We start from the raw sequence: 17,568 nt of genomic DNA, 5'->3' as shown, positions 1-17,568 counted from the left end.
GGAGGCTGATGAATAACCCTGAAAACCATTGTCACCTGTGTAGCAGTTGTTGTGCCGGCTCTTCACACAGCTGCTTCCTCTTATCAAGGCACATGAAGGCCAGTTAGTAATTAGCAGATTCAGGGATGTTTAAGTGTAGATTCAGAGAGAGAATAATCTTGAGCAGTTTTTCTAGGCCAGTGGTCTTATCTTTTTAGGTCAAGGCGCTTAAAAATATGTTACAGTTCTTGTTGTCTTTCTTTGGTTGTTACTTTGCAGATAAATACCTAGAAATGGAATTGCTGGGGTATAGGACAGATGCGTATTTAGCTAAAATAAACTCGGTGATGAGGGAAAGCGGAATATTACAAGGATTGTTCCTAACGGTTGGGAAAGGCTTGGTCCCACTGGGGGAGTGGAATGAGGTTTGGGCATTAAGAGTTCCTTTTTTGGTTCTTGACGTTATGGATATAGCTCTAGAGGTTAGACAGCTCATAAAGGTGTGGATTAGGCAGTTGGATTTATGAAGCCGAGACTTAGAGGGATTGGTCTGAGTTGGAGTAAAAAAATCAAGTCGTAAAAGATGTGACACAGAAGCCATGGGATTGGAGGTCTCTGTCTTTTTAGTGAGTAACAAACAGTTCAATTCCTTTTTAATTTTTTTAACTTCCCTTTTTCTGAACTACAGATCACTGAATTACCATATAGTAATTGATTGGGGTGTAGCTTTCCTTTTTATCAACACTTCAGAAGTGACAGGCTGGGTTGATGTGCCTAGCAAAATTCACTTGTTCATTTAGGGTCTAACAGACAGGGCTGCTCAGTCAACACTCAGCTGTGTTCATAGATTAGCACTTAATAACTTTCACGACCACTGGCTTCTAGGATTTTACCTGCAAGTAATTTGAAAGCAAAGCCTTTAGGAAGAATAACAATTTCTGTGCCTTATTTTTTTTACTAGTTGATTCCGGGAGTGAATTCCCAGAAGAAGCAAATGTGTTTTGACTGGGGTCCAGGGGAGATGCTGGTGTGTGAAACGTCTTTCAACAAAAAAGGTAGTTTTGTTTTTTCTTTTCTTTTAGATTATCTATCTTGGCACATTTGTTTTTTTTCTTCTCTCAGGTATGACTAGCTGAAATATGAAACAGTTGCACTTATTTTGCACTTATTTTGTTCATTTTTGAAACTATGTAGCTATTTAAGATTTTCATTGATTTATGAGACTTGGCAGATTTTGAGTCCAGGAAAAAAGGTTAACAATGGTCTTCCAGTGTTAAAGAAAGATTTTCTTTATATTTGAATACGTGAAGCTTTTTTTCCTTTTTGTCCAGAGTAACTAATTCTCTTTTTTTAATTTAATTAATTAATTTTTTTTTACTAACTCTCTTTATAATAGTGCCCTCATTGTGAATTTTTGCAAATGTCATAGCCCTTACCTTTATGTTAGCATTGTGAACTTGATTGAATTTCGTAGGCTGTTAATACATAGCACAAATGAGCTGGAGAGCAAAATGATTTGTCCTTGGCTTTGTTCTCTAAGCTCCATTAGGTATCAGACATGGATCTTACCTTTCCAATACTGATTCCCTTTAGTAGCAAAGTAAAACTGAAATCTTGATATTTGATTTTCCTTTCTCCTTTTCAAGAGAGAAATCTCAGAAAATGCTGAAGAGATTTTTCTTGTAATATTTGCAACATTCTTTATCCAAATGTGGAGGTTCTCCTCTTACAAGGAGCAGATTGAGCTAATGAAGGTCATATAATTTTGGCAGATTACATGGTATGAAGTTCATGTAATTTTTAAGCGATGTAGTTTTTCTTGATTTTATAGTTAAAAATTATCCCTAACGTGGACTTCCCTGGTGGTCCAGTGGTTAAGAATCCGCCTTCCAATGCAGGGGACATGGGTCCAATCCCTGGTCAGGGGACTAAGATCCCACATGCTGCGGGGCAACTAAGCCTTTGCGCTCTAGAGCCCACGCACCGCAACTAGAGAGCCCACACACTGCAACTACTGAGCCCGCGCTCTAGAGCCCATGCCACAACTAAGCTGCAGCTAAGACCTGACACAGCCAAATAAGTAAATAAATAAATAAATAATTATCCCTAATGTTGTTAAATATTTATGGAATCTGTTGGTATTGAAGATCTCAAGTTTGGCAGAGCTGTGGAAGTTGCTCAGAAGAGAAACTTCGGTGACTAGGTCTGGATGGCCCTTTTCCTACTTAATAGGAGAGCTTATCAACATTTCTGGCTTGTCCTCGATTGTTGGAAACTCAAGGTTTTCTTTCTGTTTTTGTTTATATCTATTGAAATCACTTTCAAGACAAGCCATTGAACATTATCACAACTTATTTGAGAAGTTGCTTATAAGAAATTTCCACAAGTTGGTGGCTAATAATTTATTATAGAGCCTTTTCATCACTGTTGCAAAATAGTTTAGTCAGTTCTTGATTCTTTGTTTTAGGAGTAGTGGCAGTAAAAAAGTAATATAAAAATAATATTTACTTTGATGTTATATAAAACTTCAGCTGTAGGTTTATCTTGTCTACTGAATATTACATAGGCTAATATTAAATGAGTTTACTCTTTTTTTTCTAGTATATTTCAGTTGATGGAGGTGAAAGGTCATTACAAAATATGCCAGTGAATTGAGGAGTAAAGTCTGAGAGTAAACATTTGTGTTTAAAAATTCATGTGTTGGGGGGGCTTCCCTGGTGGCGCAGTGGTTGAGAGTCCGCCTGCCAATGCAGGGGACACGGGTTCGTGCCCCGGCCCGGGAGGATCCCACATGCCGCGGAGCGGCGAGGCCCGTGAGCCATGGCCGCTGAGCCTTCACGTCTGGAGCCTGTGCTCTGCAACGGGAGAGGCCACAGTGGTGAGAGGCCCGCGTACCACAAAAAAAAAAAAAAAAAAAAAAAATTCATGTGTGGGGAATTCTAGTGGTTAGGATCCCATGCTCCCTCTGCAGGGGGTGCAGGTTCGAGCCCTAGTCGGGGAACTAAGACCCCATATGCTGCGTGGCGCGATCAAAAAAAAAGAAAAGTAAAAATTCACGTGTGGATAAATGATAATTCATATCATTTTTAATAAGTGAAATCAGTAGCAAAGAAGCTGAAGCTTTTGTAATTAGATACTCAGAGTTTTTAGAGTGGGTTCTTTCATGAGGATGATGGTGATAGGTGTTAAATTTTTTTTCTGTTTTGTTTCAGAAAAATCAGACATGATGCCAGGTTGCCCCTTTATCCATATAATCCGAAAGAATGAGGATGTTTACTCTCAAATCCTGAGAAAACTCTTCAATGAATCCCATGGGATCTTTGTGGGCCTCCAGAGAATTGAAGAAGAGTTGACTGGAAAATCCAGAAAAACTCAGTAAGTAGGCTGCTGATAGGTGCTGCAGCCCAGAGCTGAATTGTGGGAAACCGCATGAAATGCGTCCTTATCCTTTTGCATGATGGATGGCTCTCCTGGAGAAATCAGGGACTCCTGGTTCTAGTTTGTGTCCTCTTTAGTGGACAGTATAAATGGGCATGGATGGAAATGTCTTACAGAGAATGTGCGAGTGGCTGCTGATTGACTTGCTGGCTGCTGCTTTGTTTATATTCCTACTTCACTTACCCTCCAAAGAATAAAATTTAAGCCAGACAAGCACCTGAGAGTCATTGAATGAGGTTCCACTCTTGCGAGTTTTGTTTTGTCTTTAAAGAATTATTTTTAAAGCATTTTTTTTGTGAAGAGACCAGAAAACTTGTATTATTTATAGACTAGAATTGTTTGGAGTGTGGTTCATGAGTTAACTGCATCAGGGTCAGGTACTTGTTTAGGCCCCACCTCATATCACCACAGTTTCTAGGGGTGGATCCTAAAATCTCTAGGTGAGTCTTAAGCACAGTGGATTTTGAGAACCCCTGTGTTAGGTTTTTCTTAGAGTCCATTCATACGGTTAGGGAATGGACAGTGTTGGTATCTGTATTGAAAACAACAACAACAAAAAGACAGTTTTTTCCCTCCTGTGTTTTCCTCACAACACTTCTGACACCAGATGTCTGGGATTTTTCCCCCACCAAGCAATTCTCTGAAACAAGCTGGGTATCCTACAATTCAACTCAATTCTAACACTGTCTACTTGGAGATAACATCAGATTCCATAAATTAAGGGCTCAGTCCCACAAAATTGTCCCCCATTCGGATGCCAGTCACAAATAGTGGGTCCCCAGGTTACCCACAGCTTCTGGCCAACTTGGCTATAAATCAGAGGTTCCCATGACCACCTTAGGTTTGATTAATTTGCTGGAGCAGCTCACAGAACTCAAGGAAACACATTTACCAGTTCGTTAAAGGATATGAGAAAGGACACAGAAAAACAGCCGGATGATGTATGTGGGGCATGGTCTGGAAGGGTCCCAAGTGCAGGAACCTCTGTCTCTCTGGAGCTGGGTTGTGTCACCATCCTGGTACATGGATGTATTAACCTACCTGGAAGCTCTCCAAACCCCATGCTATTGAGATTTTATGGAATCTTCCTCATGTAGGCATGATCAATTATTATCTCCATTTCCAGCCCTCTCCCCTCTCTAGAGAAGTCAGGGACAGGGCTGAAAATTTCAAGTTTCTAATTACGACTTGGTCTTTCTTGTGACCAGCCCTCATCCAGGAGCCACCCAGATTTGGAACAAAAGATGCTTCTAGCACTCTTATCACTTAGGAATTTTCAAAGATTTTAGGAGCTGTGGGTCACGGACTGGGGACGAAGACCAGTTTTAATTTTTTTTTTTTTTTTTACTTTTTGGCTGCACTGCGCAGCATGGGGGATCTTAGTTCCCCAACCAGGGATCGAGCCCTCACCCGCTGCAGGAAGTCCCGAAGACCAGTTTTATATGTCTTATTATTAACCACAGTGTCACAGTATTTCACTTCCTTGATAAGCATTTTACAAATAAATCACCCTGGAGGATACCCTGGTCAGCGCGCGCACGCGTGTGTGCGTGCGTGTGTGTGTCTGTATGTCTATGTATGTGTCTGTATGTGAGAGATCACTGGTGACAAGAGGCTCTGGTACAGAATATTGATAACTCAGAGAAATCTATTGTGACTCCAAGGAAAAAATATGTCAGAAGTCCTGTAATTCCTGGAAGGCAGGGACCCCGTCTTATTTATGTGGGCCCTCTGTTCCCAGATCTCCTCGTGCGTCTATTCAGTAGGTGCTCTAAAATGTTTGCTGAATTAATAAATTAGTAAATATCCTACTGATGGTGGGATGGTAGCTCCTATTTTGTGCATGAGGGTCAGCATATTACCTTGTTTCTTGGCTGGGTGAGTTATTTATTTGGGCCTGAATCTTGACTGTGAAAGGGGGTAAGGAGTAGTGAGGATTAGGTGAGACAGTGTGTGCAAGTTGCTTCACCTCCTGCTGCCCCCATCGTAGCTTCTGTTCATCTTTATTTTTTGATTTTTTTTTTTTGTGGTACGCGGGCCTCTCACTGTTGTGGCCTCTCCCGTTGCGGAGCATAGGCTCCGGACGCGCAGGCTCAGCGGCCATGGCTCACTGGCCCAGCCGCTCCGCGGCATGTGGGATCTTCCCGGACCGGGGCACGAACCCATGTCCCCTGCATCGGCAGGCGGACTCTCAACCACTGCGCCACCAGGGAAGCCCTTCTGTTCATCTTTAAATGGAGCCAGAAAGAAAAAAAAAAAAAATAAGAATGAAAATAAATGGAGCCAGTAGGTGGCCTTTAGGTTTCTTCATTTAGAACTAATGTTTCTTGCTAAGGATGTGCATATTGGTAACTAATAGCCAATTGCATTCTGTTTGTTTTGTTCTATTTCCTTTGTGTGTGCGTGTGTGTTTAGAGCATGATTTAGGCTTCTTTTTTAAAAGTTTTTAATTAATTAATTTATTATTTATTTTTGGCTGCGTTGGGTCTTTGTTGCTGTGCGCGGGCTTTCTCTAGTTGCGGCGAGCAGGGGCTACTCTTCGTTGTGGTGCAGTGGCTTCTCTTGTTGCGGACCATGGGCTCTAGGCGTGTGGGCTTCAGCAGTTGTGGCGTGTGGGCTCCAGAGTGCAGGCTTAGTAGTTGTGGCGCACAGGCTTAGGAGCTCCGTGGCATGTGGGATCTTCCCGGACCAGGGCTTGAACCCGTGTCCCCTGCATTGGCAGGCGGATTCTTAACCACTTTGCCACCAGGGAAACCCCATGATTTAGGCTTCTTTTGCATCGTTTCCAAAACAAAGACCCAGACTGATAGACCTGTGAGGTCTCTCCTATCTCAAACAGCCTATGGTGATGATGGAGAGATGATGTTGTTGCCACCTGCTTAGTTGTAGAACCCTTTCTACCAAATTTTTTTAAAATTATTTTTTATTGGAGTATAGTTGCTTTACAATCTGCTATTTCCTTTTTGAAGAACTCTATTTTGAACTAATTTTAAACTTATAGAAAAGGTACAAAGATAGTAGATTTCTGTACGTCCCTTACCAAGCTTCTCTAATGTTAATATCTTACATAACCACATTACTGGTATTTAAACCAGGAAACTTAAACATTGATGCAGTATGGGGCTTCCCTGGTGGCGCAGTGGTTAAGAATCTGCCTGCCAATGCAAGGGACATGGGTTCGAGCCCTGGTCCAGGAGGATCCCACATGCCGTGGAGCAACTAGGCCTGTGCACCACAACTACTGAGCCCACGTGCCACAACTACTGAAGCCTGCGCGCCTAGAGCCCGTGCTCCACAACAAGAGAAGCCGCGACAATGAGAAGCCCTTGCACTGAAACAAAGAGTAGCCCTTGCTCGCCACAATTAGAGAAAGCCCGCGCACAGCAATGAAGACCCAACACAGCCAAAAATAAAATTAATTTTTTAAAAAATTGATGCAGTATGATTAAGTGAAGACCTTATTTGAATTTCACTAAGTTTTCCACTAATGTCCTTTTTTCTCTTCTGCAGCCAAATGAGATTGCATTTAGTTTTTTTCTCCCTCATCTCTTTCATGACCTTGACACTTTTGAAAAATATTGACCAATTGTCTTGGAGACTGTCCCTCAAAACTGTCCTGGGTTTGTCTGGTGCTTTCTCTTGATTGGACAGAGGTTATGCATTTTTAGCAAGAATACCACAGAAATGGTGTGATATGTCCTTCTCAGTACATCGTATCATAAGATTCATGACGCTGAGGCCTTCTTATGTTGTTGTTGACCTTGATTGCGTGGTTAATGTGGTTTCTGTACCGTAAAGTTACCATCTTTCCCTGTGTAACTAATAAGTATTTGGGGGAGAAACCTTGCGACTATGCAAATCCCATTTCTCCTCAAATTTCAGCCACTAATTTTAGGGTCTGTCAGTGGGTCTCATTTGCAACTATTAATATCGGTGTGGACTCAAGGATATTTATTTTAGTCAGTGGGTTATGTGGTGTTTTACTTATTTTGTCACTCAAGTTGTTTCAGCTTTGGTCATTAGGAGCTCCTTCAAGTTGGCTCCTGTCTTTCAGCAACTTCTTATCTTTTTTTTTTTTTTATACTTTCTATCTTCACAAGATGTTCCTTACTTTCTATCACCACAAACTGTTCCAGGTTCGTCTTTTATGTCATTTCATTGTTTTTAGGTTGGTTCGAGTGAGTAAAAACTACCGATCAGTCATAAGAGCATGCCTGGAGGAAATGCACCAGCTTGCAAGTAAGGACTTTGTTTGTATGTGATAATAGTTGAAGGATTTATCTGGCTATAAATACGACAAGTTAAAATCTGATTGACATTCCAGTTCAAAACTCCTACTTTCCCATCTTACATAATCCTTAATTTTTTGGCAATTGTCTTGAGTACGTTTTTCAAATTAGAACATACTATGTTGACACATATGAGGCTGAAGGGCCAAATTCAAGATCTTCGATAATCACATTCCCAGTTCTTTGACCTTGGTGATTTAAAGTCATAATAACCACGAGAGCCATGTGACTCCTAGATGCTGGGTAGAGTCTTATATAACATGGTGGTGTCTACATTTGCTGTATTGTAGTTGAAAGAGCCATTTGTAATTTGAAGGCCTTGGTTTAAGATCATTCATCTACAACAGAGCTGTGAAGGCTTTTTCAAAAAATCTATAGTGAAAATGGATGGTCTTAGAAGGCACAAGCCACAGTACTTATATGTGAAGCTATAACAGTAAGACTAAAGTTTTAGTGCTCACTTAAAATGTCTTGTGTTTTGTTAGTTGCTGGTAAAGATCCAGCCAGTGACCGCCAGTTTAGCATCCAGGTAAGGGGTTTTTGTTGTACTGGTACCTCCTTTATGTCCAGCTACATCCTCAGCACCCACCTGCAGTGGCATTGCAATCACTGGTTTTGCAGAAGTCTCTCTTTCCAGGTAGATAGGCAACTCCTTGGGGTGGTAAGAATCATCTTGAACTTGCCAGTGCCCCCTTCAAGGCCTCGCACATTGGAACCCAAGGATGTGCTTGGTAAATACTTGTATTAGTTTTCAACTCTTACGGGAAATATAAATCCTAACCACATTGTGTCACCTGAGATAGTGAGCTAAGCTTTTGGAATCCCTGGTTAGTCTCATAAACTGAACTCAGCTAATGAACCCAACGTTTTTAAGCTGCCGGTTGTTTAACTTTAGTTGGAAGATGACTTAAAGAATTCTCTTTCTTTGGTTAGAATTTTGATATTGTTCAAACTCAGTAGTGAATAGGGACTGGTGCATTATCTCTGTCATCAAAACATTTATTTTTCCTTATGGTTAAGGTATTCTGTGATTTTGCACAGAAGAATGATGGGGGAGGGAAATACTGCATATTCCTAAGGGCAGGGTCCAGACCTGATTTATTTTGGTGTCTTATATTGGGTTTGTGTTTTTTTTTTTGGCCACGGCACATGGGATCTTGGTTCCCAGACCTGCGCCCCCTGCGTTGGAAGTGCGCAGTCTTAACCACTGGACCTCCAGGGAAGTCCCGGGTTTGCTTTTTAGTAGACTGTTTCCTAAATGTCAGTCCCTTGAATACCAACTTGACAATTTTTGCTGTATCTATATATTGTAATATTATTTAGTGAATATTTTTCTAAAAATCATCTCTCCCTTTACACTCAAAGCCTCTTCCTAAACCATAATATTCATCAAGATCATGGGTGTAATGAGCTAGTTATATTTTTCTAATGCACGTTAAACTAAAACCACAACCATTAAAATAGAAAATATTAGTCTGTGTCCCACCCCCTAAAATTCTCTCACTGGCTGCCTTGTGGGAAGCCCTGCCATAGGAATAGTCAGTAGATGTTGAGTTAATAAATGACCATGAGGTGTTTCAAGCTATCCTTTGTTTCTTTGCTTTAAGAAAAAACCTCAGGAATGTTTTCAGTCAAAACTTTGTCTCCATTTCTTCCTTAGGTCTCCAGTCTGTCAGCAATGGAGCTCATTTGGAACCTTTGTGAGATTCTTTTTATTGAAGTAGCCCCAGGTGAGCACAGAATCATCTTGTCACAGCATCAAAGGTGTCCCCCTGCCCTTTTCTATGTTGTGATGAGTGTTTTGTTGCCTAGAATGCTCTTTTCATTGCTTTTCATCAACGTAACCATCAGAAAGTATTACATGATACCCAAAGAAGCCTGCTGTTTCGTCAGATACTGCAAAAAGAATCAGACAGTCTTCTGAAAATCTAAACTCTTAGGCAGGTGACCCCTGAAAAATACCAAGAAAACAATATTAAACTAGCGTGCGAAAGGGGTGGTCGATATTTATATCATGGACTGGTCAAGCTTAAGAAAGTTTTAGGAGAAGCTAGGGGAGGGGCGTGGCACAGGTTCTTCCTTAGCCTCTGAAGGAACCAACCCTTCCAACACATTAGTCTCAGACTGTTAGCCTCCTGAAATGTGAGACAATACATTTCTGTTGTTTAAAATTTTAAAAAGGTTTTACGGATATGAAGAGGAATTAGGTGGTAGGCGGCAAAGTCACTTTGACAATTCTTTCACTAGTGATTGGGGCAGGGGCAACCCTACAAGTTAATGGTCCACTCCGAATTATTCTGTTGATCTTGAATTAAATTGTGGTCAGTACGGTATCCTGGCTTGAGTGGGCTCTCTGTGGAGGTGCTACAGGCTTTTTTGCGTTCTTTTATGGTTTATGTTTACTGTTATTTATAAACGTGTATTGATAGTCTCTTTGCAGTCATAGCTTTTTATTCATACTCCTGCTAAAGCACGGAGCAACTTGAAATTAAAATTAGTTGTTTATGTGCCCGCCTCCTCCAGTAGATTTTGAGGGCTGTCGCTATGTTTTTATCATTGTTGCATACCTGGCACCAGTCCCTATATGGCCATGACTTACATAGCCAGTGAGTATTGCGTAGTTCTGAAGAATCTGAGGGGTGGTGGGGTGGTGAGGTCTGGGTCTCATGTCCAACCCTTCCCACGAGTCAGTGAAAGGTGGAGCTGCCTGGCCAGAGGAAGCATTCCATAAAAGTCCATTTGCTAGCTCAGCCCTTTATTCAGGACCACATGTGTGCTCACTTAAGAGGGATAAAACACTTCCTACATAGTCAGCTCGTGTGTCCTACGTTGTCTGTACTTTGGGAAAGTGGAATTTATTGCTTTTGTGTGTGACGAGAGTTTTTCCTTCCAGCCGGCCCTCTTCTCCTTCACCTCCTTGACTGGGTCCAACTGCATGTGTGTGAGGTGGACAGTTTGTCGGCAGATGTTCTGGGCAGTGAGAATCCAAGCAAACACGAGAGATTCTGGAACTTGGTAAGATCCTCATGCAGGCTGGGCCTCCCTGCCTTCCACCTTATATTCTGTTTTCCCTGTGCTCACAGGCAGGCCTGAGGGTTTGCCTGCTGACCCTGTGTGCACTTGGTTCTTTGAGTCTGCAATTACGGAGACGTGCTTAGGTCTTTTTTCTTCCCTGCTCCGTGGGAGAGGTTTTGTTTTTTTTCCTTTTTAATGAATTTATTTATTTAATTAATTTATTTTTGGCTGTGTTGGGTCTTTGTTGCTGTGCCCGGGCTTTCTCTAGTTGCGGTGAGCAGGGGCTACTCTTCGTTGCGGTGCGTGGGCTTCTCATTGCGGTGGCTTCTCTTGTTGCGGAGCATGGGCTCTAGATGCGTGGGCTTCGTTGCTCCGCGGCATGTGGGATCTTCCCGGGCCAGGGCTCGAACCCATGTCCCCTGCATTGGCAGGCGGATTCTTAACCACTGCAGCACCAGGGAAGCCCTGTGGGAGAGTTTTGAACTAAGTTATCATGTAAGAAAAATAATGCTTTGTAGACTTTGCAGTGAGAAGGGAATTTTGATTCCTTTGTGGATCTAAGGGTTAGAAAGCATGAAGATAATACAAAACCAATGGATAGCTGCTGGGGTAGGGGTTTGATATAAATGAGCATGAGAGTTGTTTTGAGGTGATAGAAATGTTCTAATAACTGGATTATGGTGATGGTGCACAACTTTGGGAACTCACTAAAATTCATCGAATTATACACTTAAACAGGTGAATATTTATAATGTATAAATTGTAACTCAGTAAAGCTATTAAAAACAAAGACCTTGGGACTTCCCTGGTGGCGCAGTGGCTAAGACTCGGTGCTACCAACGCAAGGGGCCTGGGTTTGATCCCTGGTCAGGGAACTAGGTCCCACACGTGTGCCGCAACTAAAGATTCTGAATGCCACAACTAAAGAGCCTGTATTGCCATAACGAAGATCCTGCGTGCTGCAACTCAGACCTGGCACAGCCTAAATAAATAAATAAATATTTAAAAAACAAAAACAAAACAAAGACATTGATGATCCCAGAGTCACTTTGGATTATCACTTTGAAAGTCAGCCTGTGTGTATGTATTCTCTTTCTGTGAGAGCAGTACTTTCCCAGTCACCTCTACCGACCTGTGATGCAATTGGGAGGGAGCAGGGAGGAGGTTGCTGGTTGACTTGAATAATGGAGACTTATAAAATCTGAAATTCAAGTAAGGAGTTGTCACCTTCGAGGCTGTTCCTGGGCCTTTTGGTGCCAGGAGATCTGTGCAGGTAATGGGGAGAGACTTTGCTCAGAAATCATTGGGCCTAGATTTTGAGTCTCTGATTCATTCACTGAGTATTTATTGAGTGCTACTGTTTGCAGGCACTGCAGAAACAACCATGAGCAAAGAGGGCAATGATTCCTGCCCTTACGGAGCTTACATCCTGGGTGAGGAGACAGGAGATAAATACAGAAACAAGTCGAACATGTAGCATGTGTAAAAGTGAAGTGCTGTGGAGAGAAATAAAGCAGGGGAGGGGAATCGGGAGTGCTAGAGTAGGGGTGTCAAGGAAGGCCTCCCTTGTGGGGTGACATGTGAGCAGAGACCTGAAGAAGGCGAGGAGGGGTAAGGGCTTTAGCTTTTAGAGAGGCAGCGTAGCTGAGTGGTAAGAACATGGCCTGTGGTGCCAAACTGCCCGGGTTAGCATCCCAGCTCTGCCTCTTACCAGCTGTGAGCTCTTGAATGAGCTACTTAACAGCCTTTAGTTCCCTCCTCTGTACCATGGAGATAATAACAACACCTGCCCCACATGGCTGCTATGATTAAATTCGTTGAAGGGCATAAATGTATGAGCTAGTTGATGGGCAAGGTTAGAGCTCCCATTTTACTCCTGAGTCAGATGGGGTGACGGGGACCTTGGAGAGTCAGGCGAAGGAGCACTGTGATCTAACTTACGTTTTCAAAGGGTCCTCTGGCCACACTGCTGAGAGCAGAGCAAAGGCAGAGCAGAGAGACCAGTTTGGAGGCTGAGGTCCTAAACCAGGCAGAGGTGGCAACTTGGACAAGGGTAGGAGCTGAGCGCAGGAGATGGTGAGAAGTGACTTGATTCTGGGTACAATTTAAAGATACAGTGGTAGGATTTGCTAATGGATTGGATGTGTAAGAAATAGAAGAATGTGGGTTGGTGAGTTGGAGGTGCCCGGGTGTTTACTGTCAGGCATGTTAAACAAGATGCCTAGGAGAGCCAAGTGGAGACATTGACTGGCAGTAGGATATACACGTCTGGAATTCAGAGAAGGAAGTCCAGGCTAGAGAGAGGAATTGGGGACTTGTCAGGTTATATATCCTTGGCTTTTCTGAGCGTGGCTTAATGGAAGAACTTTTACTGTGTATGTTTTACGTATATACTTGCATGTATATAATGTTGATTCTCATTATTCATGATAGTTATGGTCTATAAAGTTGCCTGGAACCCTGAGCTCTCGATTACTGAGCCATCGCTCTTTGTAGGGGAATTACAGGGTTCTTTCGAGCCTCTGGTCACAACATTTTTGTCCGCTGATCAATTTATAATCTTGTGTATGTTTGTGTTTCAAGACACCTTATTTAATATGTATTATTGATTTATTAAAATTGAACTCATGGCCAGCAGCACTATAATCCTTGCCTGAATGAACACGTATATCTAACACGTATGTTCTCTTTCCTTATCTGACACATACATTCTCTGTATGGCATGTCATAGCCTCCTTTGCAGTTAGGAATCGGGCAGCACTTCAGCACAACGCTTGGGGGCCCAACAGAAAGCACAAAAATGCAAAAAATGTGGCACTAATCGCCAGAAAGACACTAATTTAGTGTAAGAGCTGGTACCAGAATGTAGAGTGCCGCCTCGTTCAGCCTCAGCTGGGAATGTGCACATCAGGTGACTCAAATTTTTTGCCCCTCTGCACATGTCCACAGATGATGGTGAAAGCACCTCGGATATTGACTTTGGGGTTACAAATAAGTTTTAGCAGGTAGGCATATTCACAAATATGGAATCTGAATAGAAAGGATCGACTGTATTTATACTGAGCGTTTGTATATATACGTATATGTATTTGAACTGAAACGTTTATGAGCCAATACTTTATTTGATGCACTCTGGTATTTTTTATTTTCTATTTTATTTATTTTTTAAAAGTTGGTCATAACCTACAATGGGTTACAACGTGCAGTTTGAAAAGCATGGTATAGGTTAAAACTGGGAGCTTGGATGAACTGGATTACCTCTGGAGGGAGGGGACCATCACGTTTCTCCAAGGCTAGGAAGCCAGTGTGGGCTAAGGGGAGTGGCTTCCGAGCCTCCGTGAATGCTTGTGTTCTTGGGTACCCTCCCAGGTGACCGTCTTGGTGCTGCAGGGCCGGCTGGATGAGGCCCGACAGATGCTCTCCAAGGAAGCCAACACCAGCCCCACCTCTGCAGGCATGTGCCGAATCCTTGGGGACCTGATGCGGACCATGCCTGTTCTCAGCGTATGTGCGAGTAGCCCTGCTCTTCTGGGTCGTGGAGGTGGGTTCATTCAATGAGTGTAAGGGGTTTGTGCGGTGATGGCATCTCTCTGCGTCTCTTCCGGTAGCCTGGTAACACTCAGACACTAACGGAGCTGGAGCTGAAGTGGCAGCACTGGCACGAGGGATGTGAGCGGCACCTCCAGGACGGCACGTTCGCCTCCAGTCCTCACCTCGAGTCTCTCTGCAAGGTCTGTGGGAAGCAAGTCCAGGCCAGTGTCCAAGTTGGCTTCCCCCGGGGGCTGTGGCATCCAGTGCAGCAACGACATGTCCTCCTGAGACAGGGCTGTTCATTGGCTCTGAGGGAAGGAGAGAGCTTTCCAACCAGATGCTCCAGTCGAGGTCAGGAGCATTATCGGGAAGTCACCCCCAAACCTAAGGGAAAGCATCTCTCTTCTCAGATCATGCTGGGAGATGAAGCTGCGCTGTTGGAGCAGAAGGAGCTTCTGAGTAACTGGTATCATTTCCTAGTGACCCGGCTCCTGTACTCTCACCCCACAGTAAAACCCATGGACCTGCACTTCTATGCCCAGGTGAGTCTGAGCTCCGTGGGGTGGGGGTGGGGAGTAGGGCTCCTGGGGGCTCTGCTCCCTGCTGGGTCGTTTTCACCGTGTGGCCTCATTGAGTTGAACCTCCCTGGAGAACAGGCAGGACCTTTCCTCTGGCCCCTTCTTGAAGGACCCCATCACCCTGCTCCAGTGTTCCCTATGCAGCAGCGCTGCCTGCCCCCCTGGGTCTCTGCTTCCATCTGGCGACTGAATGGGTCACCACCTTTCCACAGTCCAGCCTTGACCTGTTTCTGGGAGGTGAGAGCAGCCCAGAACCCCTGGACAACATTTTGATGGCAGCCTTCGAGTTTGACATCCACCAAGTGATCAAGGAGTGCAGGTAGGCCCTGCTGCACCATCACCATCCTAACCCTCTTAGGTGCGCAGTTCAGTGAAGTGCATTCGCAGTGTTGTGCAGCCAGCACTGCCGTCCTTTTCTAGGATGTCCTGTTCCTTCTTGTTGGTGTCTTAACCTTCTTGCCACATTAGGTAGACAGTGGCTTCTCTCTGGACAAGCTTGGGGGCCTTCCTGAGGCTGGAGGGCTAACGTGTCTATAACAGTTTGCATTTCAGGGATGTTTACTTAAAATAAGGTTGCAGGAAATTACTTTGATATTTAAAATCCGGAAACAGCCAGCAGACTTATTTCTTGGAACCTGATGGACATGCAGCCACCTTAAGGGACTTCTCAACAGTCTCACTCTGGTGAGCCAAGAGCCACCACACCGTTGGGCTCCCGGCTGGGTCTGTTCAGAGCAGGGATTCTGTATCAGCCCTCTCCCCAGACCTTTCCCCGAACCTTCAGCAAGGCAGGAAAGGGAATGTGAAACTGAATCCAAGGTAAAGCTTTCCAGAAATTCCCATGTGTAGTAAGTCAGAAAGAATGTACCCTCTCTTCTTGTCCAGCCCAGAAAAGTAGGTGTTGCACCAAAGACTTGGAGAAGGGAGAAGGTTGGGAACTGGAGCAGATGGCCTTGCTCGCGTATCGGATTCACCGACTTCGACTGGATCTTTGTTAGTAGATCTGGGCGGTGGGAAGGTCTTACCCCCTACCTTACTCTTGCTGTTTGGCCGAAAGCAAGCCAGGGCTTCAGGAAAATGACGTTAGATTTGGAGAAAGGAAAAGGGGCTTTGTGTCAGTATTTTTTGCACAAACCTGTGAAATAGGGACTTTAGTGGAGCTGGAAGATGACTTACAGAACTCAGCTGATGGTGGCTGGCGGCCAGCGTGGCATCTGCATGGAGGGTTAGTGAGAGTAACTCGCAGAGGCGCTCGCGCATCGTTATTTGGCTTTGTCAGGGACTCTGCCTATAATTTGAAGTAATAGGCATTCCTGAATATGTTGTCTAAACAGCAGTGGGTTATTTCTTCCAGGGCTTCCTTCATAAGCCACATCTGGATTTTTAAGATCAAAACAGATTTGAACAGAGCAAGGAGGAGGAACAATAAAAAGGGAAAATACCTTGTTCTTTTCAGTGGCAGTAGAAGGAAAAGATAAGGACATGCCAATGAAGAGGAGTGGCTTTTATGAACGCCACAGAAAACGGCATCACTCTTATGCCAGTTGAGGAAGGGTAAGGCTTGCAGCCCCTCAGTCTGGGTGTCTCTTGCTCCGGCAAGCAGGAAAGGATCTGAGGTATTTCTGTTAGCTGTGAATCTAGGAGTTTGGGTTTTTCTGATCGGGAAGCTACTTCCTACCCTATTCTGAAAGAGGCACTGAAAAGCAAATCCCGGGACCTCATCCACGAATTGGAAGAAGGGCTGAAGTACCTTCAGAGAGAGTAGCACAGTTTTAGACATAATGCCCTCTTGGATGGGGAAGGATTGGATCTGGGGTCTCGTGAACACCTGCTTTCTCACGTGTTGTACCAGTCAGGCCCAAGCTCGATTCCCAGGGAAGAGGGGTGTGTCTGTCTGGGGTTGGGCCAGTGGGCTGGTGGTATAGGAAAGCCTTGCTGCTTTGGGTGTGATGTCAGCTGGGTTCCTGACTACCCTGTGAAAGGGGAATGAGGGGAATCCTTTCTCAAGGCGCTAGAAGGGAGCTTTCTGTAGGGGCACCTGATTACCCCCATGTCAACTATGCCAGGCCCTAAGGGGCAGAGAGGGATCCTGAAGCAGAGCATAGAGGCCCTTGGAGGCCACAGTTCATCAGCCCCTGCTGAAGGGCCACGTGTTTGCCTGTTATCCCCACAGCTGAAAGGAGAAGTTGGGAATCCTCCAAGGGTTCGTTTCTTCCCCTCTGGTTTGCAGCTGCTAGTTCTTGCTGTCCAGCAAAAGGAAAACAGGAACTGGTACACACTCCACAGGGAGCTAGGCAAGATGGCATCTTCCTGGTGCTCTTAAAGTCCTCCAGAAGTATCGAACTAAAAGGAAATAGGTCTTCCTTCAAAAACGAAGAAGAGATCCAGTTTAATGTTTGCCTAATCTAGAATCTTCTTGTCAGACCTTTGGCCCAGCCCATTACCTTGGCTTCAGGGTAGAGCGGTGTGTACAGACCCTTATGCTCTATTCATAGAAGAAGGTCCACAGCCACCAGATCTTGGCTGGTCAGAGGCAGTGGTTGCTGCAGAGCCACCAGAAAAGCAGGACATGGGGTTGGCATGAGGGGGTGACAGCAGCCCCAGTGCAGGGCAAACAGTCCATTGGAGGGTTACAGTTGTTAACCCAGGGTAGGGCCTTCACTATAGGCCTTCGCGGGTCTTCCCGGCTCCAGAGTTCTCCCTTTTCCAGCAGAGGCCACCCCAGAACAGCTAATTTA

The 17,568-nt window shown here is 44.3% G+C and overlaps 2 protein-coding genes across 8 annotated transcripts in view; one reads left to right on the top strand and one right to left on the bottom strand.

Moving 5' to 3' along the window:
- The window catches only part of NUP85 (nucleoporin 85), a 28,447-nt gene that overhangs the window by 2,218 nt on the left and 8,661 nt on the right, over positions 1–17,568 (top strand). For all 4 annotated transcript variants that reach the window (XM_073797746.1, XM_073797747.1, XM_004313643.4 and 1 more), the window contains exons 2-11: positions 941–1,034; positions 3,192–3,354; positions 7,586–7,656; positions 8,192–8,235; positions 9,367–9,436; positions 10,600–10,721; positions 14,091–14,225; positions 14,330–14,452; positions 14,663–14,794; positions 15,043–15,149. In XM_073797746.1, coding sequence (XP_073653847.1) covers positions 974–1,034; positions 3,192–3,354; positions 7,586–7,656; positions 8,192–8,235; positions 9,367–9,436; positions 10,600–10,721; positions 14,091–14,225; positions 14,330–14,452; positions 14,663–14,794; positions 15,043–15,149 — 1,028 coding nt within the window. In that variant the 5' untranslated portion in view covers positions 941–973. The remainder of the gene's footprint in view (positions 1–940; positions 1,035–3,191; positions 3,355–7,585; positions 7,657–8,191; positions 8,236–9,366; positions 9,437–10,599; positions 10,722–14,090; positions 14,226–14,329; positions 14,453–14,662; positions 14,795–15,042; positions 15,150–17,568) is intronic.
- GGA3 (golgi associated, gamma adaptin ear containing, ARF binding protein 3) overlaps positions 9,495–17,568 on the bottom strand; it is a 32,679-nt gene continuing 24,605 nt past the window's right edge. The window contains exon 18 of one of the 4 annotated variants that reach the window (XM_073797738.1): positions 9,495–9,657. Coding sequence is in view for 1 of the 4 variants with exons in the window: in XM_073797741.1 (XP_073653842.1) it covers positions 14,552–14,560 (9 nt within the window). In the remaining 3 variants the exon portion in view is untranslated. Of the gene's footprint in view, positions 9,658–14,425; positions 14,561–15,147; positions 16,119–17,568 lie in introns of those variants that run through there. The other 3 variants (XM_073797741.1, XM_073797740.1, XM_073797739.1) reach the window with 3 other exon arrangements.

This window comes from Tursiops truncatus, chromosome 20, assembly GCF_011762595.2.
Source record: "Tursiops truncatus isolate mTurTru1 chromosome 20, mTurTru1.mat.Y, whole genome shotgun sequence".
NCBI lineage: Eukaryota > Metazoa > Chordata > Mammalia > Artiodactyla > Delphinidae > Tursiops > Tursiops truncatus.
This window is presented reverse-complemented; position numbering and strand designations above follow the sequence as displayed.